Source organism: Gobius niger (genome assembly GCF_951799975.1).
Source record: "Gobius niger genome assembly, chromosome: 1".
Lineage (NCBI taxonomy): Eukaryota > Metazoa > Chordata > Actinopteri > Gobiiformes > Gobiidae > Gobius > Gobius niger.
In genome coordinates, this window is record NC_136852.1 from 19,361,135 (window position 1) to 19,385,633 (window position 24,499).

A 24,499-nucleotide genomic window follows, 5' to 3' on the forward strand; every position below is an offset into this window, starting at 1 on the left:
TGTATTGCCATTTTCAAAACCCACGCAGTTCAAGAAAATGTTGTTAAGATAAATTTCCTCTTTTAGAGACACATTTGAGTGGCCTTGTTTTAGACAACAAGACCTGGTATAAACTCAAAGACTGTTTCTGTATTTTGTTGCACAATAGATGGCACCCGAAAGAGCTCTGCATTTTTAGTCCCTAAACCACTAGTTTTGAGCAGTTCTGTTTAGGAAATTGGCCCATTACAGATGTTTTAATCAGGATTACGTTCAACACTTCACAAATGAGTCTAATGACTGGCTGAGAGGGTCCAACTTTATTTGAAGTGCATTTCTGAAAGATTTAGAATTAATGGCTCCTTTCTCTGTGTATGCTAGTCTACTCAACTCCCATCAAAATGGGGATACAGGAATCTAACCTTGAATTGTGCTTGCGGCCGTTGTGCAAAAAGAAGAGATAAGTCTTGAAATGTGAACAGCCTTGGTAACATAAAGGTAACACAAAGAACACGCTCAAAGAACCGAAAACCTGATTAAAAGACTGTATTCTTTTATCATGAAACCATTTCAGTTCTTGAGCTCCGAGAGGTCTAATTAAGCATTGCAAACATACAATTCATAGCCAGACATTTACTCTGTGTTTTATTATCTCTATTGTGACTTTCTCAGAGGGATTGTTGAGGCTGAAATACTGCTTGTGACTGTCAATGTGTGTGGCAGTAATTGCTATGAATGTTTCTGGGCAGGTGAGTGCAATATGAAGATTATTGTTTTTGTGGAGCCATCACGAGTCATCCAAGAACATTTCCATCAATGTGTTTTTTGCAAGTGCCTACGAAATAAAATTCATAAAACACAGAACAATGAATCAGAAACAAAGGTACCATGTATTGTTTTGGACTGGATCTGATTATGGCAATTTATAATAAAATAGTCTATGAAGATGAATATGGGGGTTAAAGGACTAGCAGTGACTTAGGTTTGATTTGTAGATGTGCCCTCATAAGGCAGCATTGGTTGTCATTGTGCCGACAAGTTGTAATTCACTGATAAAGGGGACGGAGGTTGAACAGGCACTAGGCTATATTAGTTACAACCATAGACATGATACTGATAGATCGCTTGTGCTCACTCCTCTTTACATTAATTACTCCATTCGAAACAAATCCATGATGGCTGCTCAATCTCCTCCTACAGCTCATGTTCCAAAAAAGAACAAAAAGGTGGAAAACTCCGGACATGACGACAGCTGTGCATCAAGAAGATGTTGTGATTGGTTCGACCTCAGCTGCCAATCAGTTACTTGTTGTTTACCGTGTATGTCCAGACTCACCTTCTTTCACGCAGAAAAAAAGGGGCTGTGGTTTACCAGGCTACCAGCGAGGTGCAAAGTCTACATTGGAATCCCTTTTCAATTATTACAGCAATGTCAGCTCCTCGCCACAAGGACCAAAGAGAAGCACTTTCCTCGCCCATTGGTTACAACTGACCTTTCCTGACATTTTCCTAAAGATTTCACCAACATGTTGTTAGAATCTTGCAAACAACATCTCATAAAACAAAAATAAAATGTCAACAGGAACTGTACAATGCTTCTTTGTTGCTTTGATGACATTCTTCCCTGTGGAGTGCCCCCTAAACTTCACAGGACAGCCACACAAACTCAGGACTCTTGACTCTTACATGACAACAGCTTCTGTTTGACTTTCAAACAATCCTTTACACTGTGTGTCTGTACATTTTTCTCTGCAAGGGTCACTCTTAAACAAGAAATCACCAGAATACAGCAGCAACTACTTATTTAAAGTAAAGCTATGCAGTTCTCTTTTGTTTAATGTTCTTCAAAATGCTTACACTGTAATCGTAATACTTGCTTGAGAGTTAACAAAAAATGTGCAGTTGTTGGAAGAGCATGACTCAACTTATTAACCAACACATTTAGAGATATTGAACAAGGCTATAAAAGGGGATTTGCTGTTGATGAGAAAAGCCTGCAGACCAAAGTAGTAGCTCATCAGATTTATAATGCACTTTTTATCAGCCCAATCCAGCAAAGTCATTGCTCCATTTACCCATGATTTAACCGTGTCTGTGCTCGTTGCTCTCGCACACAGATGGTCCGGGGTTACCGCTGCCAAGGCCAAATCTCTTCAATTTGTAATCAGCACTATTTAATATCTAATGAACTTTCACAATTAACAACACCCAAAAAGAGCTCCCTGCGTCGTCTGTGATTGCAACTGCTGCCGTCACATGGAGCGGGAGGACGTGGACAGGAGGATGCCGCAAGCTGCCGCGAAGGGAAGCACCAAACCCGAAGCTCAAAAACGCGGTGTGATATTTAACATGACGCGAGAAAGAAATCCAATATTGTTTTTCTTTACAGACAACAGGAAATGAGAAAATCCAGAGCGTCCCTGGAAAGGATGAAAGACACCCTGGGAACACAGTGACATTGTATTGCTGTAGAATCCAAAAGGATAAATCTAAGCACACCATGTACAGTCAAAAGACAGGAGTGAATATTGTGATTCTCTGAAACAATGCACAGGTGGAGCAAGAGATATGGTATGTTTAATTTCCTAAAATACCTTAACCCAGTGTTTTTCAACCAATGTGCAATGAGATATTGTCTGGTGTGCCTTGGAAAATTATCCAATTTCACCTAGTTGTTTTTTTTAAAAGAAATTCATCATTATCCGCAAATAATGTACCGTTTTCGAGTGTCTGTTCTGTCTAGAGTAGAGTAACCATGTAATAAATACTCCATATTAGGTCACTCATTTCTTTGAAACAAGAGAAATAGTGATGCATGGATGCGGCAGGTGGCGGTGACTGTGACACTGTGGCTAGTGAGACTATACGGCAGGGGTAGGCAACGTCAGGCCCGGGGGCCAAATCCGGCCCTCCAGCACAGCACCTCTGGCCCTCAAGATGATTTTGAGAAACATTATTACACAAGTCAGAGAGTATTTTTAACATTGTTAGAGTTAAATGGGAGAAAAAAAGGTAGAAATACTGTCAATACACCCAATGAGGTCATATTTTCTGTACAAAACTGGCATTTGAAGGAAGTGCACTGGGAAAAGAATAATCGTATAAAGGAAGAAATGACATAAATCTACTTGAATTAACAGATTAAATCTAAGATTTCAGCAGATTTGGTCTGGTCTTAGACAAGATAAAAGCTTAGTAGTAGTTATTCTCTTAATTCAGATAAGTTTGTCTGATTCCAGGTGGGTTTCATTCTTGTTTCATGGCGCTATAGCATTTGTATCTTGGGATTAGTTCAAACCGACTCAAATTCAACATAGAAGAACATTAATTCAAGCAATTTTAAGTCATTTATCTAATTTAAGATGGTCATTTTTGCATTGTTGAGCTTTACTTTGGGCTAATATAATCAGCAGCTTCGGCCCTCGGTGTATTTACAATAAAGAAAATCGGCCCTCCACCAAGAAAACTTGCCTACCCCTGCTATACGGTGTTCCTATTCAAGGCACTTTGATGTGAACGACTGAATATATGCTACAGGGTTACATTTTTTAAATATTTTCTGCTGGTGATGTGCCTCGTGATTTTTTCAATGAAAAAAATGTGCCTTGGCTCAAAAAAGGTTGAAAAACACTGCCTTAACCTTCATTAGACTCATAACCAAGTCACGTACAATCGGACGCCCCTATTCTCTGTCTGGACGGATTTCCCTCCCGTTACATTTCAAAATCCACAGTAAATCAGATGAGTGGCTTTGAGTGCTGGGACGAGCGTGAATAATATTTGGAACAGTATCTGATTAATTGCATTTCACGATTTTGTGATTGATTGGCGTTATTGCAGTCATGAATAATTAGATACTAAAAGACTAAAAGCAAAGCCCTTAGGCACAGTAGGCAACAGTGGGCACATTTTTGAAGAAAGGCACAGAAAGGTACATCATTGTGCAAAAATACGCAAGTAAAAAAACAAACTCATCTAACATAATAGTATCCAGGCCAAGGAACACATATCTGCTAGTTCAAAGGTACTAAATGCTTGTTTGGCGAATAATGTGGTAAAGTGTCCTATCTTCCCACTATCTCACAATCTACAGTATCCTTCGCCACCCCAAATCAAAACAACCATATGAGTTCAATCATGCTAATGAGACCGAGACGTACTCCATGTCAGGACAATGGCCAGTTAACAGGCTGATGCTTAACAGGGTGTAGCTGACTCCGGAGTCCGAACAGAACGAAGCCGACGTGGTGCCAGTAGAAGTAGGGTAAACAAGGCCTCACTATCAGAGGGATATACAGTGTATTAATGTTGCAATTAAAAATGTTTGAGTCATCATTATTGTGAGAAAAAATATTGCAGCTGTGCGACATTTCCCGATTATCAAATTTTTTTATTGGTGTGAATGTTTTCAACAGATATTCTATAATAAGATATGCCCCCTGTGATCTGTTGTCTCACAAATTCACTATAATTACAAAAAGGTGACCTAAATCATGAAGCTATCAGCTATCACTTTCATTTTTACCACAACATAACAAAACGCAGCTGCTGATGGTTCTTTTGGGACTCTTCTTTTGGCAGCGTTACGCAATTATCATGAAAGTGGTTGAGATTTGCTCTCCGTTACATTGGATACATTGGATTATTGAACCTGCCACTGACAGCATGTGTTTTGGATGCTGCTTGTGAGACATGACAGCAGTTAACTGTGGGTCCTAAAATCCTTACGATTAACCATATTGTGAACTTTTACAGTCAAGGTAATTGCAAAACCGATACAGATGACGACACAAATGATAAAGAAAAGTAAACCTGACCAGCCTGTTTTTATAGGTAGAGTAAACCGTAACACCCGGAGGAAACCTGGATGTTTGCAGGTCGTCTGTTGGTACAATTATTTTAGTACACAGTTAAAAGCCCTTTGTTCTACTTGAAACAAACTTAATTTTGGTATGTGTTGAAAATCAATGTTGCAAATGAGCGGAGCGGTCGATATTGATCTGGGCCTCTGAAATGTTAAATGGGTCACTTTAACCCTCCAGACATGATCCCGGATGGTATCTATGTGCACCACAGCTATGCACCAGCCGCCACATTGACTATTAATGGACCGCTGTGCATCCACTCTTCGATAATCATCACAAAAGAGCATGGCCCCACTTCTGTCTGTCTGCAGCAGAAAGTAGACGACACATTCACATGACATTTTTCCGCCAGAGAGGGCATTCAGTCCACACGTCCATGTAGAAATGCAAATTGCATATGAAGAGGCAATTACTTATCTATAATCTCATTTGATATTGACGTATGATATTATGTTCTTAAACATAATAGGCCTTTAGTCAAATGGTTAGTGAGGATCAAGATGGATATAGTCCTTTTAAATCATGATAAATTATATGCATGTGCCTGGAAAGACCAAAGGGAGTGCCCAGAACAGGCTAACTGAAGAGTATGAAAAGCAGTTATGAATAAATCAGCGATTCATTTTTGGAGAATAGATAGTGTAATATTTTAGTAACACGGTTCAAAAACTTATAATATGAGCTCCTGATTCAGCGTGACAACTGGCCGCAGCTGGTCTCTTTGTCAGCCCAGGAACTAACTGGTGACTGTCCAGAGTAAACTCACCTACCATCGAACCTGGAATTACAACACTGAGCAAAATGAATGTGCTTTAACATTTCTGGCGATAATTATTCTAGCACAATCCCATGTGATTATGTATATTCAACTTAAGTGCTTGTACAAAGTGCGGTTTTGTCGATAACAAAAGGGATCAACAACTCTCAGAGCACCACGTGTTCTCTCTTACTAATGGAAAACAAACAAGCACTATTCAAATATTCAAAGAGCAATTCTTAAAGGAATTACTGTACAAATATAGTACAAACCATAACAAGCAATTAAATTATGTTCATAACAAGATGGGCGAGTATCCAGTCCATGGTCATAAATAAACAAAATTCTATGCATGAGAGTTTATCAGGAGGCTGACATTTTAGTCGATTCTAATTTTGCTTATAGTATTAAAGACAAGGGTCGATCTAGGTGCACGCCACTCTATACATCTAAGTGCCAGGATTCAGAAAGAGCAGAGTCTCCACAAGTGAACTATGGTGTCAATAAAATGTTCACTTGCTCCCGTTGAAGGACAGTGCCTGCATTACACTGTGCTGCAAAGGCTCATGGGAGTGTTATGTGTCAATATCAATCTTGGATATAAAGGACTGCTGCGGAGAGGTGTCGTTGATCTGGCTAGATACAAGTGCTCCGCAGAATTAACATATCGGAGCAGATTGAAGCTATTGAAGGAATAACTATATGCAATCAAATTAGTAAAAATATAAGTTCATTTTGGGCCAATTCTAAATCAGAGTATAGCTATGGCGAAATGCTGCACAGCTGAGGAATGATTTTTAGCAGCTCTGCCAAAGATTGCAACAAAAAAGAAATGCTTATCAAAATGTCCATCAACCATCCAAAACGTATTGGATGGTCTTTTTTGGCAAGTATATAAAGTGACTCACCAAAGTGTCAAGAAGGCAGTGCCAAATATGGTCCCTCCGTCCCCAGCGTGACGTCAATCTGACCAACTGACAAACAAGCGTCGCGGTCCGGGGAAGAGGCCGTTCCCCCGTGAACATCCTGTCTGACCAGTCCGCACTGCTGAGGCGAACAACGTGAGGACACAAGACCCGGTGTGCGCCCACATGACAAACACCTATTACGTCTGAATTAAGAGTGTTTTTTTTTAATAATCAAACACAATTACAGAGGTCACAGGCGGAATGCATTAAAACACCTCTGTTGCTATCGTGGAAATATGCCCGCCTTCTTATTATTATGTAGGCTGAAAGAACACAAAACACTGCTACACTGCTTGTGTTAGTACAACAGAGGACCACGAATGGAAACAAGCATGTCGGCGACAATAGTATTGAGTACCTTGATCAAAAAAGAAAAAAGGATTGAAAGAGAGACACTTTATGAGCAGCCTCTGGAGTCATTTTAAGCTCTGACTGAAGCGCAGTGGGCAGCCAACTCATTTATTTGTACATTTGAACTGAACTGGAAAAAATCTCTCTCTCTACTTTCGCCAATTTCAAGTTGGAGAAAATGCTTAACGGTGTTTGTGCTTTACAGAAAAGCTGGATGAGCTAATGGACTATTCAGTGGTCTGCCACTGCCAACACTCAATGCATAAGCCTCGCATTTTTACTTATTGCCTTTGCGTTCAAGGATTCCCACTGCAGACTGTCTGTCTATTACTGGCAGAGTTTTGCATATTTCTTAGCTTTGCCATGGGTGGTTCCAAATGGGTGGGTTGGGACCTCCTATATCTACGGTTGGGCCGCAAACTTATATTGTCAGTCGTTTATGGACTTTTACCAAAAATAACTGTAGAAAAAGGGTTTCATAGTCAGCCTAATGATCAGTTCTTGAATCCACAGAACAATGGAGCTAATTCTTGTTTTTTCTGATCATTTGCAACACGTTAGGGTTAAATTCCCCAAAAAAATAAAGTAAGGTCAAGTTACTATTTGTATTTGAGTTGCAAAAAGTTGGAAGTGGGTCCTGAAATGGTTGAGAATCACTGTTTTAGTTCTTTCCCTGCTCAACCTTCCTCATTCATACAACCATATAGGGCTGCACAATATTGCATCATTAAAGACGTTTTACTCAAGCATTTCCTGACACCACACCCCACTACATTCTAAAATTTGGAAAGCAATTTAATTTTTTTTGGACTAAAGCTAAACTTGCACATTTTATAAGTTACCAGACATTTTTGTTTTAGGCTGTGTTGCCACAAAAATGTATGAATTGGAGACCTCAGTGATGTTGTGGCTTTTGGCTAACTCTGCACTGATAATTTGGTGATATACAGTATTGTGCAGCCCAGCAACCAGGCTCTCTAACAGAAAGAATCCTCATTACTAAAGGCATGTAACAATTCTTGAATATTCCACGTTCCACTGTCATTTAAAAAAAAAAAAAGCTGAATATTGTGTACACAGCGAGTACATTTGGGCAAACAGACAGGTTTCTGCAGCGGCTGGAGAAAGAAATGTCTCCCTGTTTAGTTTACAAGTCATAAACACCCAGTCACTGAATAATGAGAAAAAGAGGACGGCTGCATACACCACTACGGAGCACTGAACTGCATTTTACTGCCGACTGAGCTCATGCAGTTTGTAATGAAAGCAAATCAATTATATGAACATACAGCGACCTCACAATGTCCTGTTGCATTAATCTGTTGCCCCACTCTTAGCCCTCCCAGTAGTTACACAATTTTACAGCATTTAGGTGAAATAATGCGAGACCCAAGTGAGCAATTTCCTGCAAGGTTTATGGCAGTGTTTACTCCACTATTGAAGATTAACTGCAATTGTAGGCCTTTTCTAATAAACAAAAAAAAATCTCCAGCAGAAATGTAACGTGATTCACTGGCGTTTCATTACCTAGACTTAGGGGGACAACATGTAGAAATAACATACTGTCGCAGGTAAAAGCATCTGAGCAGAGCTTATTGTTAAATAAACTGTTGGCCACAGAGGCTAAGCTGGATAGAGCTTTTGTCCACAGATCCAAAGGCTCCTACTTGTACAGACTATCATTGTGTCCTTGGGTAAAACACGTCACCACCTTGCTGAACCTCTCTTAAAAAGTCTGAGGATACCCCTGATGCAGTGTGGACACAACTTTGAAATAGGCTTCCCTAAGATAAAACACATGGACCTTTGGCAGTTTGACTCTTTGTCAGGGCTTCGAGCAACAACAGTCTGGCACTTTATTGATCTCGGCGGGATAAAACTCTCAAGAAAGAGGCTCAGCTCAAAGACATTACAGACGACCCTGAAGAGCATGCATTGTTATCCAAATTAATTTAAAATCACACACAGGGCACATCATGTGGTCAAAGGCTGCATCTATCACTTTGAAAGATACATGCGTTTGATTAAGGTCTGCTGCACATTTATGCTGCACCAGTGAGATAAATATTTACCTCTGACAATGTGCTGTGTGTCTCTCCTCGCTCTACATTTCACACTGTTCTTTCACATTAAATTAATCCAGCTGGTCAAAAAATAAAATAAAATACTGCATGTTTGTTGTCATTAATTGGGGAAACATTGGCATCTACAGTTTAATCTTGCCATGGACGACTGTTTAGTTCATAATTTGTTCATCTTCATTCAGTGGAGTAGCACATCATTATATCTAATCCTGGTTTGGGACCATGCAGGTGAAAGGACTTGTTGAACTGTACAGTGCACAGGCAATAGTTCAGGCGAGGGGTGTAACTGTACACGTGAAGTATTGAACCGTTTCATTATTTACCGTTATTTAGTCGCGCAAGTTTAAGTGCAGCGGAACAAATGTTTCACACGTCTTGGACATATTTGGGAGTAGTATTTATCGGCACTACTTTTTGAGTGGTTACAGTGATTACACAAAATTCTTTAAACAATCCAAAGTATTCAAAATGCGAGTGCATTGTAGAAATGTTCTAATATTATGAATAAATCTACAGTTTTTAAATGACATTTTACAAACATTTTCAAATAGTTGAACCAAACGGAAATGTAATTGTAGAGTACCATTACCTCCTTAGTTCAGACACCCTTGTGCCAAATGCCAAGCAAAACAGAAGCCTAATTAACGTACGAAAAAACTCCAATGATTTAATATTAAAAAGCCTTTATTTTCATATGGCCTGCTGAATTAAAAATGCGTTTCAGCTCCTGCTATAGACACAGAGGTGTGGACTATAAGGGCTATTCTGAATTGTTACATTGAAGGAAACATGCTGGCCAGGTTTAAATGATGACATTGATATTGCACCTTTTTTGTGTAGTATTTGTATATTTATATTTTCATCACGAGAAAGGCAATATTTTAATTATGAGTTTTTGGAAGTGATTTTTCTAATCCGGTTAAACATTAAGGGTGGTGAAGCTTAAAATGTTCTCACTTAAATCTGACAACTGCTTTACATCTATTAATCCTCTTTCCTGTTTGCAAAATGTCTTTATGTTTATGCATTTGTTGACATATGGTGGCATGTTATTGTCGTTTTTCCACTGTAAATGATTATAAAGTGTTGCTGATGTTAGAGGAGGGTCCATAGGGCTCCTCCATATATTGATTTGTTTGTTTGGTCGGGACGGTGCATGTTAACGAACATACATGATACTCATGCATGTAAACAAGCCACACTGGATTGTAGCCTTGGGCTAATTTGCATCCGTTGTCCCACACTCATACTACTACAAGACACGGGGAGAACATGCAAACTCCAAACAGAAAGGCTCCGTCCAGGTGGGAATCGAACCCGGGACCTTCTTGCTGTGAAGCACAAGGGCTAATCGACGTGCCACCGTGCCGCCCGCACCTCAAACCTGTGTCTACAGCATGCACCCCGACACACCCTGACAGGCCATGTGAAAATAAAGGCTTTTTCCTTTAATTTCATTGGAGTGCCTTGGAGTTTTTTCCTACTTCAATTAGAAGGAATCACCCGCTTATCTCCAATGAGCACCTGACTGATCTGTTTTACCTTTAATTCACACCAAAAGAACCCAAGATGCGCCCACCAGTTTTCTTTACAACAGAAGCCTCCTACAGCTTCACTCAGTCCGTCTGTCCTCCCTTCCTTCAAGAGGGGTTTGGGGATATGTTGCAAACCATTAAATTATTAAATGTAATAATAGTAGCACTAGCTAAACCGAGGACTACGTGCATATATGACCTGCCTTTACCAGAGTTAAAATATTCATGCAGAAAAATGTTCAGGAAATGTTCCTTAATGCATAGACACACTTTAATAGAAGACTCGTTCTGGACAAGTGCAGGGGAATATGGCAAGCAGGAGACCAATCCTTCTCTCCAGTTAACACCTAACCTAGTAAAAGGTTCTGCTGTGCTCCATCATGTGTTGTTTATTGTCACCATGCCACAGAAGCTTAAAGTCTGAATAGCCTATGATGACTTGTGGCATAGCCTGAAGCTATATGCAGCCCCAGAATCAGGTGACGCTATTAATAGCATCACATTCAAGTTTTGTTCCATCTTTATTAGCATGACCTTCAAGTTAGTCAATACACTGAATACAAAATTTGCACATTTGCGCTTCGTACGTTAGCTTACTCTTTATGCTCAAGTTTACACTGCAGCTTAAATGGTTCTAAAAATAGCATTTCAATTAGGTTTTTTTGGTTTGTCGAGAAAAGATGGGAAGGATGTATCACTGCCCAAAAATGTGCACGGTCCTGTTGTGTTGATACTGGTCTAGTCCACAGTGTTGTGTGATGCGGTGAGTAGTGCAGAGCGTTGCGACACTGGCACGCGGAGCCAGGACAGGGCACATGGCTTTAGGACCGGTGAGAGGACAGACGGGGCTGGAGCATCAATGTGTCACTAAGCAGCCGTGATGATCACGGCACATTCCTGCACATCTACCTGTTAGCATGTCGTGAACGTGAACACTGCGCGGGTCCCCTTACCTTTGCCTCGTGTCTCCTTGGACATAGTGGTTCCGCTGTGGGTCTCAGTCTCACTTAGAAAAGTCGTCACGTTTTTCCGCGCGTCTCTGTGTAGTCGAATCCTACATTAAATAAAAAGCAGTTTCTTATGTGCCCTCTTCCCCGCTCCCTGCACCTTGCCGCCTGCTCGGACCGGAGTGCTCTGCAGCGGGATGGATCCTGTGAAGATGGCACGGAGCTTCAGCTGACGCGTCTGTCTCCTCATTTACCGCGGGGAAAAAATGAAACGCGGGAAATTGAGGAAAAAAAACAGAATTTGTTGATGTCTCATTCACCTGTATTAAATCCCCGAGAGTGTGTCTCTTGTGCCGCAGACATAGTTCTGCATACAGTCTCTGTGCAGACTGTCTCACATGGCATGCCCAGCCCACCCACCTCTCCTGCCTCAGTCCTTCGCGTTATCAACCAGAGTTTTAACAAACAAGCCTTCAATCTGCGGCACCACTGCCTCCAGCGGTGTTTCTTTCCATCGAGGTCTGACGTCTTGAGTCGGTCAAAAGTTTATCGTGACAGAATTGTGCGCTTCACGTCACGTGTGGAAAGCAATCACAGTGCGTATCCAGAACGCACACAGCTACAACAAGGATCCATCCCCGCGATCAATCAGGGAAGCAGCAGGTGTCACCTTGGCTTGGTTTCTCCAGTATAGTCACCCCTGCAGGAAATCATAACATATGGAGCCCATATTGTGCCTTAGAAAAACCTCATCTTGAAATAGACATCTGTCTACTCCCATTGAACTCATTAAGTATAGACATTATGAAGAGGCTTCACATGCGCTGCCAAAACCAACCTACTTATCCAGGTTACAGCATGAATTTACACCCCAGTAAAGCTAAATTCCATTAGAGATACAGAACATATAGACTGAAAGAAGAATTAAGTGTTCAGTGGCCAAAATAGATAAGTGCTATTGGAAAAAAACAATCTACAAACCAGTGCAGTGAAGAAAATCAAAACGTGTCTGTTTTTGCAATTGAACTTAAGTGATTATAGCAAACAGCTTCAATGGTAAAAACAAAGCATCTAAAGCTATTAAGGAGAATACTTTCAGAGCCAGTGGGAAAGTGGGGGAGAACATACTCATATTTAATTTGCGCTGCTTCTGCTGCTGGCAACATCAAATACCCAGAGCAATAAATGTGGTGGTTAAGGAAAGAGCTAACCAGTTTATGTTGTTGGTTATATTTGTAGTTGAAACGGAATAAAAAAATAAAAAAATCTATATTGTTAATTACTCCTTTCTGCCTAAAGTTTTCTGGGACCCATTAAACAGTCACACAACACGAAAGTTGGCGTCAGCAGCCTGTATATAGCGCCCGAGGTGTGGATTTGTTTTTGTTATGTGTCTGAAGCTGGTGGGTGGAAAAGCTCGGGAAACAACTTGAGTCAGTGATAACAAACAAAGCTCCATGTTAATAGCAAATTTAAATATAATTATTTACACTAAATACACTCAGCACAGTACTGTTACATAAGGTGTTATTTCAGACTAATGGGAAAACTAGTGGCCATTACACATACGGGGTATTTGCAATGCAATTATACATCACAAAATCAACACATACGGGTGTGCAGTGAGCATGAGTATAACATGGACAGAAAAAGTTTAGGTTGCTCATCAGTAATTCTTCACTGCTGTTCTGCATAAACAGAATGATTAATGTACCACTGGAGGTGCAGTCATTTATCATTTAATAGTGTGCAAACTGCGCATCAACTATAAAAAGAGCAAAAATAGGTCTCACAAATCAGCTCTTAAAATTGAGTTTATTCCTGCACACTCCAGCCACTCCTTACACAGTAGAACAACCTCAATCCAGTACATCAGTTACAAAAGCAATATCCCTCCTGCTTTGAGTGCTCTCATTTATCTTCCATTAATAAAAAAATATGTGTTTTGAGACAGTGAGAGCTTGCACGTACCCAGACAATCACACAACCCCGCTTGAGAAAAAATAGGGGCAGTTCATATAAAGTGAGCTAATTCATGCAGTCAGTGTATGTCCCCTGTCAGAGGATAGTCCCTACAGACAATCACAGCATCTGAGCTCTCTGCATCGCTCTGCCGCCTTTCGTCTGACGCTCAAGGGACATTCTGCTGGCATAACTAGTCCACAGAGTTTATTTTGTCCCTGGTATAGCGCCGTAATGCATTAATAAATGTTTTTCAAACCAAGGTGCAAACTACAAAATACTAGGATTTCTATACTCACACTTCGATAGCAAATGATTAGCATCACATTAGTGGAAGGAAAACAATACAGACTAAAAACACATGATATTAGCTTCTCCCATGTGCAAGAACAGATGCTCATCATTTATTTCCGTATTTCAATATGGAAATGGATGCAGAGTAATCTCTTGTGATATTTCTATGAGGCGGAAAGGGAATGCAGTAATCTTGTAATCCTCAATAATATTTTAATGGGCCCTCACAGCTTACGCGCACAAACCTACCACATCATTTGTTTAATCACAGACACAGGTAGAGTGCGAACCTATTGTGACTAACGCTTCCTGTGTGATGCTGGCTCATAATACTGTAGAAGAGAAAAAGTGTCTAAAATAGCATCTAAATATTACAATCATTATCATTGTTACGTTATTGCCTGGGCTGAAGGAGTGGGTGACTGAACAGGCTGAAGAAACTCGGATGTGAAGACAGCCTCAGCGTACTCCTCCACCACGTCCTGAAACTCGGCAGCCACCACGGTCAACGCCTCCGCCAACAGCTCCTCCGCTAGACTGAGGGACAAGGGCAAGACAGTCATGAAAGCAATCTGACAGGCGAGTTTCTTAGATGGCAAAGCACTGGGAAAGATTCTTTTCCCGCTCAAAAACAACATAAACCGGACGATTCTCAAGTGAGAGCTTTGCCAGATGGTGACAGTGATGTTTGGATTATGTAGACCCGTTTGACCCATCCTTCAACCAGTGCCTCAGGAAAACCAGACAGGAGCAATGGCCGACCGAACAAGGAAGAATGAAAGTTCATTTGAGGCAGATGTTGTGTGGCATCGTAGCAGCATCGTAAAAAAAAAACAGATTTTTATGTGACAGCAGCAGTAACAAAGTCTTGTACTGAATAGCTGTTGCCCTAATATAGTATATATTTTGGATACACGTCTTCTTGTTCAATGTGGGCAACAAAAAGATTCCCTTAGTTATGCTGATGAGATGAACAACAGTAAAAACCAAGGAGACGGAGATTACACAAACCATAAACTCTGTATGGCACCTTTGGGAGTGTTGTAATGAGTTGGTAATAGCACTTATGACATTAGAACATTCATATTGAATTGTAGCATGCCACTGGAATTACAACTAGATTCTAGATAGATTAGATGAACGGTATTAAATGCTGAAGATATTTAACGACGTTGTTTATTTTCTGTAATTACCTGTCTGCAATGGCCCAGGGCGTGACACCACCAGTGGTCTTGAGAGCCACAGAGCCACAGTAAGCCTCATAGTCTTCCCGATATTGGCGGATGCTTCTCAGAGTGCGGCTCGGCACAGAGAGAACAGCGCCTCTGCTGCTTTGCACTGCGACTGGGAACATGCTCCTGACCTCAAACACCTCCGCCTCTGTCTGCCTGTCCTCCAAAAAGACTCTGGGTCAGAAAGAGAAAGATTAAAGTACGCACAGGGAAAGTGACTCCATTTCATTATCTGGATCTACTCCATCCTCGCAACATGAACTGTCTTCTCAGGGCAGACGCTGTGGGGAAGAAACAAATGCATTTATTGAGAAGGCAACAACAGTGAAGTGTGGCGCTGTGATGGAGCAGACACACTTGCTGTGCCCAATATAAAATCCAGGAAGATGAATTTAGGAGAGGTGTCAGAGAGCACGCAGTGAGTAGGGGCTCAGCTGGGCATTGCCATGGTCTGGCTTTATAATCCTCTCTGTTTGGACAAATCAGCCTGCCCGGGCGACGCCGCTCTCAGAGCTATATTTAGTGTCGCTGCAGTTTCCCAAAGCAAAGCACCGCTCCATTGTGCTGCTGGGCCTCAACTGAACTTGCTCTGTTTTGATTGTAAAGGCTATACACCACAGGGCGGCCATAAATATGAAAGTGCCAGAGCAGGGGACTGTGCTTCTAGTGCAAAATAGGTCAATTTACAGTTGAGTGGCCGACTGAGAACAGCTCTCCACAGATTCAGTGGAATTAAAATTCTGTTTCAGGAGCAACCCTCCAGCGCTTATTAGGAACATGTATAAGTCCAGTCACACTACATTATTATGTTTTTCTTTTCCCCTCTGGAGTTGCCACAGAAAACAATCTGGCACCAAGAGTAAGATTTACAGATGCCGTAGAGTGCTTCATTCACTCAATTCACCCAGGTCTAGGACAGAAACACTCCGTAACCCCTGTGGTTTTGTTTTTATGCACACGATACTGCTGCAGAGCCATAAAAATAAATAATAGTTGCATCATAGTCATCTTTCCTTTGATCAAAAAGTAGGAGATAATTTGTGTAAACACGTGAATTAGCTGCAGTTCCAAATAGGCATGAGGATTGGAGAGACGAAAACACATAAAATATTAACAATATAGCTGAGTGGAGCTTTTATCTTCTCATCAATTTATTTGACCAGCTGTGAGTGAAGCAGTGGATCAGTCAGCAATATCCAAAAGCCACATCTAATCACTATGGAAACATATCTCATCTGCTGCTTTGCTCGTGTTTGGAAAGATAGAGCTGTGTCATAGCATTGACAATGCAGTCATTTATTAGCCAGGCAACACAGCAATGACTTTTGTTTTATGCATGGATTTGAGAAAGAAGCATGCCACAATGTTATTTTTCTGGGGATATAATGAGCATTTGATCGCCTGTGCTTTTAAAATACAATGTTGAGCTGGAAGCCATTCTTCCCTTATTTCGTTGTTTCTTGAAAGTCACATTAAAGTCTCCCAAAGCTGCCAGGATGTCCATTGCATAACTGCCAAATGTATAATTTTATTGGTTAGCGTTGTTGCAGAATTTGGGTATTTGTTTGCCTGTGACTGGAAATTTCCATTATAAACATCCAGTCAGCCGCGCATGTGAGGAGCCACACTCGGCAGCTGAAATAACATTCTTTTATTCTAGGCCTGTGTGTTCTGCTGCGATGAATAAAACAGCACACATCGACATCCTGTGACAAAAGCTCTTCAATCATCCACCCTCTCTGTCGCTGGATTGATTATGCATATCCACAGATTATCATATGGGACAAGGTACCTTTTATTGCTTCAAATCAAAAAGTGAAATGTAACACAATATATCTCGCACTATTACACTAAGAAATAATATGCTTAAGTTCTCTTTTAGTTCTGCCATGACTTTCCTAATTTAGTTTAAACTTGTTGTTAACTTTCCCCCAAAAAACCTTTTGGCGTCTTGTTATGAGACAATTTTCTGAAACAAACAAGCACCAGCAGAGGACTGATGCTGAGCCGACCTTTTGATTGTTTCACCCGGGGCTAAATTTACTCAAACAAAACAAATAAATGCTTAAATCGATTCTGTCAATCAGTCTTAGTCTTGCACCGCACTCTCTTTGCTCTTTACAGCAGCTGAGAAAGAGACTCATCATTCAGTGCAGTTCAAACAGAGTAGATGTGACAAAATGATCTTTTGTAAATAAACACCATATCAAAAGCCAATAATTTATTGTGGTATTATTAAGTGTGTAGTGAAGTTTAATTCCTTGTATTTGTCAAACTCACATGGATTACTTTAGTCTACATAAGGCAATTACTGGTGATGATAGTAACTGTATTTGTTTGATGATGCCCTGACTATTTTACTCTGACTGCCACCAAGTTCTTCTCATTAGTTGAATCAGTGGAGCAGCTGTAGCTAAAGCAGTAGAACGAGAACTGACTCTGCCCCAGGTATGGTGCTCACAATGTGGGTTTATGTGATGAGTAAGGCCCCATGATGGCAGAGCAGGTCAAGAGTATGCCGTGTGAAAAGGAAAAAAAAATATTTCAGTGCATTATTGAAAGAATTATGACTACTTTCCCTTTTATTGATTCAATGTGCTGTATTATTTAACCAAGTCAATCATCATAGCTAAAGATTTCATTCATTACGGACACACACTGGGCACAGGCTATAGTCAACATTAAGCTGAAATTACAGGCCGAAATGGCTCGGTTCTTGTCCTTCAAAACAGTACAAACATTCATTGCAATGGGAGGGTGTTGAAAAGGTCAAGGAAGTAAGAGCAGTTTGATAGTAGTACATACCCGGTCTCTAAAGGTTTCTCCAATATTATTTCAGCAGCAGGGCTCTGCCTCAACAGTGGTCTGGTTAGTCTGATTGGTTGAGGAGAACATTGCCTGGAGCAAGAGTCTTTGCCTGAAAGAGCAAAGAGCAAGAAAAGGGTTGACAAGAGTGTGATGAGACTAATGGATCAACTACCAACAGACATTAAAACCTCATCTATTGAAAATGAAAAGTTTGTCTCCACCTACAGGGTTAAAGTCAACAACATTGTTTAGAATCTGCTTTACCTGTGTCTTTTGACTTGTTCCAGCTAAGAGGATCTGAATATATAATTGATGTAACTCGTCTCCTTACTTCTTCCTGGTCCTTCTGCTCACATATAAAAGAGGAAACACACATCAAATATCAACAGTTTCTGAGATCAAAATAATGTCTGGCTTCTTTGTCAGAAACAAACTGCACAATCACAACAGAAGCTATAAATAAAACAGAGCTAGTCCTGACCTTTCTTGGTCAGAGTGACCTTTAGATGGTGGGAGGTTCAATTGGGAGTCTCACCTGCATTTCCTCCATGCGAAGCAGCATATTCTCCAGGGTGCTAGTCTGTGCCCAGTTCTGGGCATTGCCCTCCAGCTGTCTGTCTGTCTCCACTGCCCACGCCGCGTGCACCGTATCCTCCAACAGGTCCTCCAGAAGGGCCTCACTCAGCTGCTCTGCACTTTCTGCACACTGCTCAGGAAAAAATATTCATAAACTATATTCATGTGCCCCAGAACAAAATAGTTCCCATTTTAAAAACGTTACATCTACTAGATAGAAACAGCTAAATTTTCTTACCCCTTGTGCAACATGTTCAATTAGTCTGTTGTTGAGAGAGGGAACAGTTGTGTTTCTTGAAGCATCAAATTGCTATTAACACAAAAAAGGAAATATTTACATCTTGTAGAGTTTTTCAAGAAACTCATTATCAAAAAAGGAAAATGAACCACAAACATGTGCTTGGTCTTCAAGGGGCTGTATAATTTCTGTAGCCTTCTGTTCAGGCCCCTCAGCCCACCGAGTTGGCGAGATCACTTTAGACCTTTAATCCAAAGCACACCCACAATGCAGCATATAAAGTCATATAAAGAGCTTGTACATCTTATACAGTTAGATAGAAAATGTTTACATGGCATAGACTATAAGTTATATAAGTTACAAAAGGAAAATGTTCACACAGATTTATATTATGACCATTTACAAATGTATACTAAGTTATAGAGAAACATGATCTTGAAATAACATTATATATTAAAAATCACCTTAATATATGGATGCACTGTTTTTCTTCTTCACTAAGTTGTTGAAGCTCTTTCAGTCTCTGCATTGTCATTTTATCCAACCATACTCTCCTGCAACAGTTAATTGAATACATCTCACCTTCCCTCATAAATCAGGATGTCTTATTTCACAAATCAGAAGGTGGCAACCTGTTAGCTGAAGTATAGTACAAATAGCATCAATAACATATTATATGTATAAGGCAGCACACAACTATCAACGTGCTTTCACCATGACTCAGAATCTGAATGCCCCTTTCAAGTGCGATCTAAGAGCTGCGTATCATTCACATTCATTAACATTTCCCTTTCCATTTACTTGGAGGGCAGTAGTGGCCACTCATGATATTTATAACAGATTCATATGAGGATTTGTTTGAGGAATTGCTCTGTGTACCTCATTGCCTCTTCCTGGGCCTGTTGTTCCTTTTCTGAGATTAAAGCTGGCTCTGCTTCGTTAGCAACTTTAGCTTTGGGTGGGCACTGAGGGCTCTTCTCAGGGGGAAAAAGGCAACGGGGCTCTGGTCTTGGTTTTGGTTGAAGAGGCCTGAATATAATATATAGAGATAAGGGTTAAATTATACAAATCACCTTATTAGAAGCATTAATATCATCAAATCAAATGATGTAGCAGAACTAAAACCAATAACAGAGAAGACACAAAGGCCCTGTACACCTTTAACATAGACTAGAGGCTCACCGTTGACGAGGAGGAGAGTGAGGGGAAGTAGGTATCCAGGGCACAGACCGCTCTCTCAGAGGGAGCTGATTCACTCTGAGCCGAGATGAAACTGTAGGCTGCTGAAAACTACTGTGTGCCTAATCATACAAAAAAAAGGGTAAAGTAAAAATGACAAAAGAGCAAAAAGTCAATGTATTAGTAAGTTCTTAAATGTAATAACCTTAATGAGAGGAGCAACTTTTTCTGGATGAACTGCTTTTTTTGAGTCTCTGAGAGGTGCAACATCTTTGTTCCCTTGCACCCTCTGCTGGGCAAGTCGTTCCACACCAGCTCTAAGCACATCTCTTCTAAATGTCAGATCATGTGACACAGATTTGGATTTTCTTGAGGCTTTTTTCTTACCTGTAAATAATAACAGAGTAGAGTTTTTTCACCATTACTTGCGATCTAAAAATCATTCATTAAAAAATGACCACTTATTTTCAGTAGTGTTCAGAACTGCTCAGTCCCAGTTGATTACTGCTCAACCTAATGGTAGGGCCTGTTCACCAGGGACAAGGTCATTGGTCTTTGAAGAGACTGATAGGTAAAGGTTTATGCTTTTGTCATTGTCCACGGGGAGCTTTCCAATCCAATTTAAACCTGCAGGAGTCAAGTGCCTTGAACAGCCGGGGAGGACCACTGCTGCTCTTGTTATAACATAATTTCTTAGTCAGCCCTTCAGCATAAAAACAGACATTTCTAACTGTGGGAGACCAATTGTGTTGTTTTTACCCTTTATGTTATTAGCTGCATTTTTAGCCTGATGAGCAAATACGTTGGCTCCTTGGTGAGACTCCCTGGGTGGAGGACACGTTGGCACTTGCATCTTTTTGAGCATGGCTTGTTTACTGAGGGCTGAATCCAAAGTCTAGCAAAGAAAAGATGTGAATAAAATGAGAATAGAACACCAAAATGTGTGTTATATACAGTATATATTTAGTTACATTTACACATAAAGAAAAATAATTTCAAGGAAATGTAAATCACACCTCTAGTTTTTGTAGAATGGAGAGAGCAGACTGAGGCAAAGCTGACCCTTTATTTAACTCAACTTTGGCTGAGCACAAACACAGTTGGCGAATGAGCTGCCCTAAATCCTTAAAACTAGGTGGATGTGTATAGTGAGTTGAATCTGAGAGCTGCTGCATGAACCCATGTAGAGCTCGGAGAGCACCTCGGTAAGCAGCTGCAAGTCTCTGTAGTGATGTAGACTAAAAATAAGAATCCAAGTAGGCAGTATTAATTACTACAGAATTCATTATCAGATTGTGAAAATGTAACATGAACTTACCTTTGTTTTTTCACAATGTTCTTGTTGTAAGTTTTCTTGTAGTTCGTTTACCTATTTACATAAATATAGGAAATTTAGTTAAATAGATTTAACTTGCAAAATAATTATTCCACATCTAAATACCTGGTGCTTAAGAGCATATATAACACTGGCAGACCGAGCGGCTTGCTTCTCTTTTCGGATATTCAGCTTGCTTTGCTCATCAGGCTCCAGTGGCTCCAATGATTTCTGTTCTGTTCACAATGGGTGAAGATACATTTATGAAAATATAACATATTGCATCTGACAATTAAACATAAACTAGGCTCAGTACCTTTGCTGGCTTGCTCCTCTACTTTCCGTATGCACATCTCCAGCTCATTCTGCAGCCTGAGTATTTCATTGTGTAAAGAACTGTTCTCTTGTGAACCATGTTCTCTGGTCAGAGGTCGATTATAGGATGCTCGTCCTAATCTCCCTCTTGGTTTTGCTATTTGCTCTTTTGGACTGGAGGCCTTTAATTTAACTTTGCTTGGTGTAGCTCCAATCTCCTGGACGAGGAGAAGGACCAAAATAACAACAATTTCAGAGTTATAATACAGTATGAACATAATACAAAAACAAATGTACTACATCATACCTGCAATAGTTCAACATCACTCGTTTCTAGGAGGGAGGTCCTTTGGGTATGTTTTTGGGGAGATTTGTTTAATGAATCAAGTCGCCTTCTTCTTAAGTCTCTTTTAGCAAGTTTCACAGCTGCATTGAGGCGCTCCTCAGACAAAGCAATGAAGCTGATGGAGCTTTTGGTACTGTCAGGGAGGTTGTGCTCTTCTGACACAGGTAGTAACTTTTCAATGACAATGGAAGTAGGTGGGTCAACACAGGTGGCACGATTGCTGGAACGTGCAGGAACAGCTTCATTGAATAGTAACTGGGAGGTACAAAAATATGAATTATATGATATACCCCTAGTAGACTGTTAATTGACTTTAGGCTATGTACAACACAACAGTCAAACTGGGTAATAATTACCATACATAATTTTATTTCACATTACAAAAACATGACTAGCTAGAGTTAATGTGTTGCTTGTCAGTAAAGCTTTATGAGTTGCTCAAAAAATAAAATACAAAACATTAGCTAGCAATTCAATATTTCTGTTTACGTGATGACTTTAACTTGGTTGACGTTACCTTTGTTCCAGTTTTTGATACTGACAGCTCTCTGTTGTCATTAACATTACGGTTTGAGTTCACAACAATCCACCCCTTTTGGTGAGTAGTTCTTGGACTACTTTGCAAGTATTCCACCGCCATAACCATAAAAAGTATCTTAGAGATACCACAGACTGCTTAGAAAACGAAATAATAAAGCTTTTATAACATGATTATACATTTACTTTATCGTATAATGATTACAGTTTGAAAGGCCGCCATGACAACATAAACGGCTCAAGCGGAAGTAGATTTGTTTTACTACGGGTGCTCGAAGGGATCTAAACTGATTGAAAGTCAATTTGAAATACTGCGGTATTTAACACTCTACGAAGAAAACTCTCTATTTAACATAATCACTGTTGATTTAGTTCAAATTTAAATCGATTAAGAATCCGAAAACAACAAACATATATATAATAAATTAAACCTGGGAGGCGGTCTCTTTAAGAACCCTTGACCAAAGCGGATACAGCACTGTCAGCTCATGCTCTACAGCTGTACACGGGTCTGCAGTATTTAACCAACTTCAAAGCATTAGACCTGGTTCACTGAGCAAGGTACGAACGCCACATTGGAACAGAGATTATCTAAATAATGTCTCAGTACGAAGAAGTTAGTGTGCATGGCTATGAAGAATTTTGTCAGGCTGTGGCTGAAAGAAAAGGGAAGGACATTTTTGCTTATTTCTCAGGTGATAAAGATGCCAAAGGGAAAAGTTGGTGTCCAGATTGTGTAACAGGTAACTACTTCATGCAAACTTATTTACTGTGGAACATGCATGTTTTAATGCGCACTTTTACTTTTCAGCTGAGCCTATTGTCCGAAAGGAAATGAGTCATCTTCCCGAGGATTCTGTTTTCATCTACTGTCAAGTCGGAGAGAGGGCCTAGTCAGTATTTTTATTCTCTGTTGGAAACAGAAAAATGTTATGATATTGTTTTATTTATATACTGTGGTATATTAATACTGTGTGTAATATAGTGTGTGTTATGATATGAGCTATTATAAAGGCTTATTAAAAGTTGTTATTATTATTATTATTATTATTATTATTATTATTATTAATAAACAATTATTTTATTATTTTTCAGCTGGAAGGATTCAAACAATGACTTCAAGAAGACTTTAAAATTGACTGGGGTTCCAACTCTTCTGCGATATGGCACTGTGAGACCACCTATAATTGAAAATAAGTATTACCCTGCTTGTCATGTTACCTTGTAACCTGTGTGAAATTGTTTACAGCCCCAGAAACTTGTGGAGGAGGAATGCTTCAAATCTGATCTGGTACGCATGATGTTTACTGAAGACTGAAAAGTTCCCTAATATACTTCTTTTTTTTTAACTACATGTATTTGAGGAATAAATGTGACAGCAGCGAGGGTTAAACCTCAATGTTTGTTTGTTTTTCTTATTATTTTATCTCAGTTGACTCCTTGTGCTATAATGTTCAATTAAATGAATTATACTATTCACTATTGCAGGGTTTCAAAAGACATTTAACATTCAAGAGACCCATACTTTTAAGTTGCTATGGGGATCAGGAAAAACTGATGCTGTCAGTGTTTGGTGTGTTGTAGTGATATTTTGAACCAATTATTTTAAATGGTTGGATTCATATTTTTTGCATGTTTAGATGAACCTGAAAGTCCAATAAATAATATAAATGGATGCCCATCTGAAGACACTAAAGAGTTCATATTTTTTTGTTTACTGTAAATGACACTTGTGAAACTGAAGCTGTGTGGATTTGATCAAAAACAAGTGACTTAATATTTTTTAGAATAAGATGATTTTTTATCACAATGGAGAAATTCACTATTCACGATTAAGAAATACTCAGGGGGTGTAAAATAGACAGGAAATAGTAACTAGAGGCATCTTATATACAGTGAACAGAAAGCTTTGAAGGTGCATTGTGCAACTTTTTATATGTAAAAAAAAAAAAGTTGATATATGTGTGTATTTGACCTTGTATTTGGCCGGCAGCTGTATGAGTCTGTCTAGTAAGCTCTAGGATCAATTGTTTGGAAGGTTTTCACTGCTGACAGACCTTCTCACCAGAAAACTTACAAAACAATTGATACTGGAGCGTTGTAGGACCACCGTTATGGAAAGTAATATAAGGGTCCATGCTGACCCCTCATACAGCCAACATGGGTCACTACAAGGTCAAATGCACACAAATATCAACTTTTTTATCTGCA

The 24,499-nt window shown here is 39.9% G+C and overlaps 3 protein-coding genes across 5 annotated transcripts in view; 1 reads left to right on the forward strand and 2 right to left on the reverse strand.

The window, feature by feature from the left end:
• pitpnm3 (PITPNM family member 3) overlaps positions 1–12,030 on the reverse strand; it is a 70,924-nt gene extending 58,894 nt beyond the window's left edge. The window contains exons 1-2 of one of the 3 annotated variants that reach the window (XM_079556994.1): positions 11,647–12,030; positions 11,493–11,578 (exon numbers count right to left, since the gene is read on the reverse strand). In XM_079556994.1, coding sequence (XP_079413120.1) covers positions 11,493–11,517 — 25 coding nt within the window. In that variant the 5' untranslated portion in view covers positions 11,518–11,578; positions 11,647–12,030. Of the gene's footprint in view, positions 1–11,492 lie in introns of all 3 variants that reach the window. The other 2 variants (XM_079556993.1, XM_079556995.1) reach the window with 2 other exon arrangements.
• Positions 12,031–13,280: 1,250 nt separating this feature from the next.
• kiaa0753 (KIAA0753 ortholog) lies at positions 13,281–22,395 on the reverse strand. The gene is made up of 18 exons (XM_079555924.1): positions 22,269–22,395; positions 21,713–22,006; positions 21,407–21,623; positions 21,217–21,326; positions 21,094–21,144; positions 20,792–21,013; positions 20,535–20,670; positions 19,981–20,183; positions 19,779–19,897; positions 19,476–19,625; positions 19,061–19,150; positions 18,753–18,840; positions 18,597–18,668; positions 18,318–18,488; positions 18,047–18,128; positions 17,780–17,891; positions 14,936–15,148; positions 13,281–14,279 (listed from the first exon to the last, which is right to left on the reverse strand). Exons 1-18 carry the CDS (start codon positions 22,389–22,391, stop codon positions 14,132–14,134), a joined length of 2,601 nt encoding a protein of 866 aa, XP_079412050.1. The 5' UTR covers positions 22,392–22,395; the 3' UTR covers positions 13,281–14,131.
• A 332-nt stretch (positions 22,396–22,727) lies between these two features.
• txndc17 (thioredoxin domain containing 17) lies at positions 22,728–23,684 on the forward strand. The gene is made up of 4 exons (XM_079557325.1): positions 22,728–23,031; positions 23,100–23,181; positions 23,384–23,459; positions 23,538–23,684. The coding sequence occupies exons 1-4, from the start codon at positions 22,887–22,889 to the stop codon at positions 23,604–23,606; spliced, it is 372 nt and encodes a 123-aa protein (XP_079413451.1). The 5' UTR covers positions 22,728–22,886; the 3' UTR covers positions 23,607–23,684.
• Positions 23,685–24,499: the final 815 nt, after the last annotated feature.

Excerpts from the sequence above, each read along its gene's own strand:
- kiaa0753 (XM_079555924.1), bottom strand. The coding sequence starts at position 22,391 with ATGGCGGTGGAATACTTGCAAAGTAGTCCAAGAACTACTCACCAAAAG. Across the intron at positions 21,624-21,712 it reads GTGATGTTGAACTATTGCAG|GAGATTGGAGCTACACCAAG; the intron begins GTATGATGTAGT and ends CTCCTCGTCCAG. Across the intron at positions 19,626-19,778 it reads CACTCTCCTCCTCGTCAACG|GCCTCTTCAACCAAAACCAA; the intron begins GTGAGCCTCTAG and ends TATTATATTCAG.
- txndc17 (XM_079557325.1), top strand. The coding sequence starts at position 22,887 with ATGTCTCAGTACGAAGAAGTTAGTGTGCATGGCTATGAAGAATTTTGT. Across the intron at positions 23,032-23,099 it reads GTGTCCAGATTGTGTAACAG|CTGAGCCTATTGTCCGAAAG; the intron begins GTAACTACTTCA and ends TTTACTTTTCAG. Across the intron at positions 23,460-23,537 it reads CTCTTCTGCGATATGGCACT|CCCCAGAAACTTGTGGAGGA; the intron begins GTGAGACCACCT and ends AATTGTTTACAG.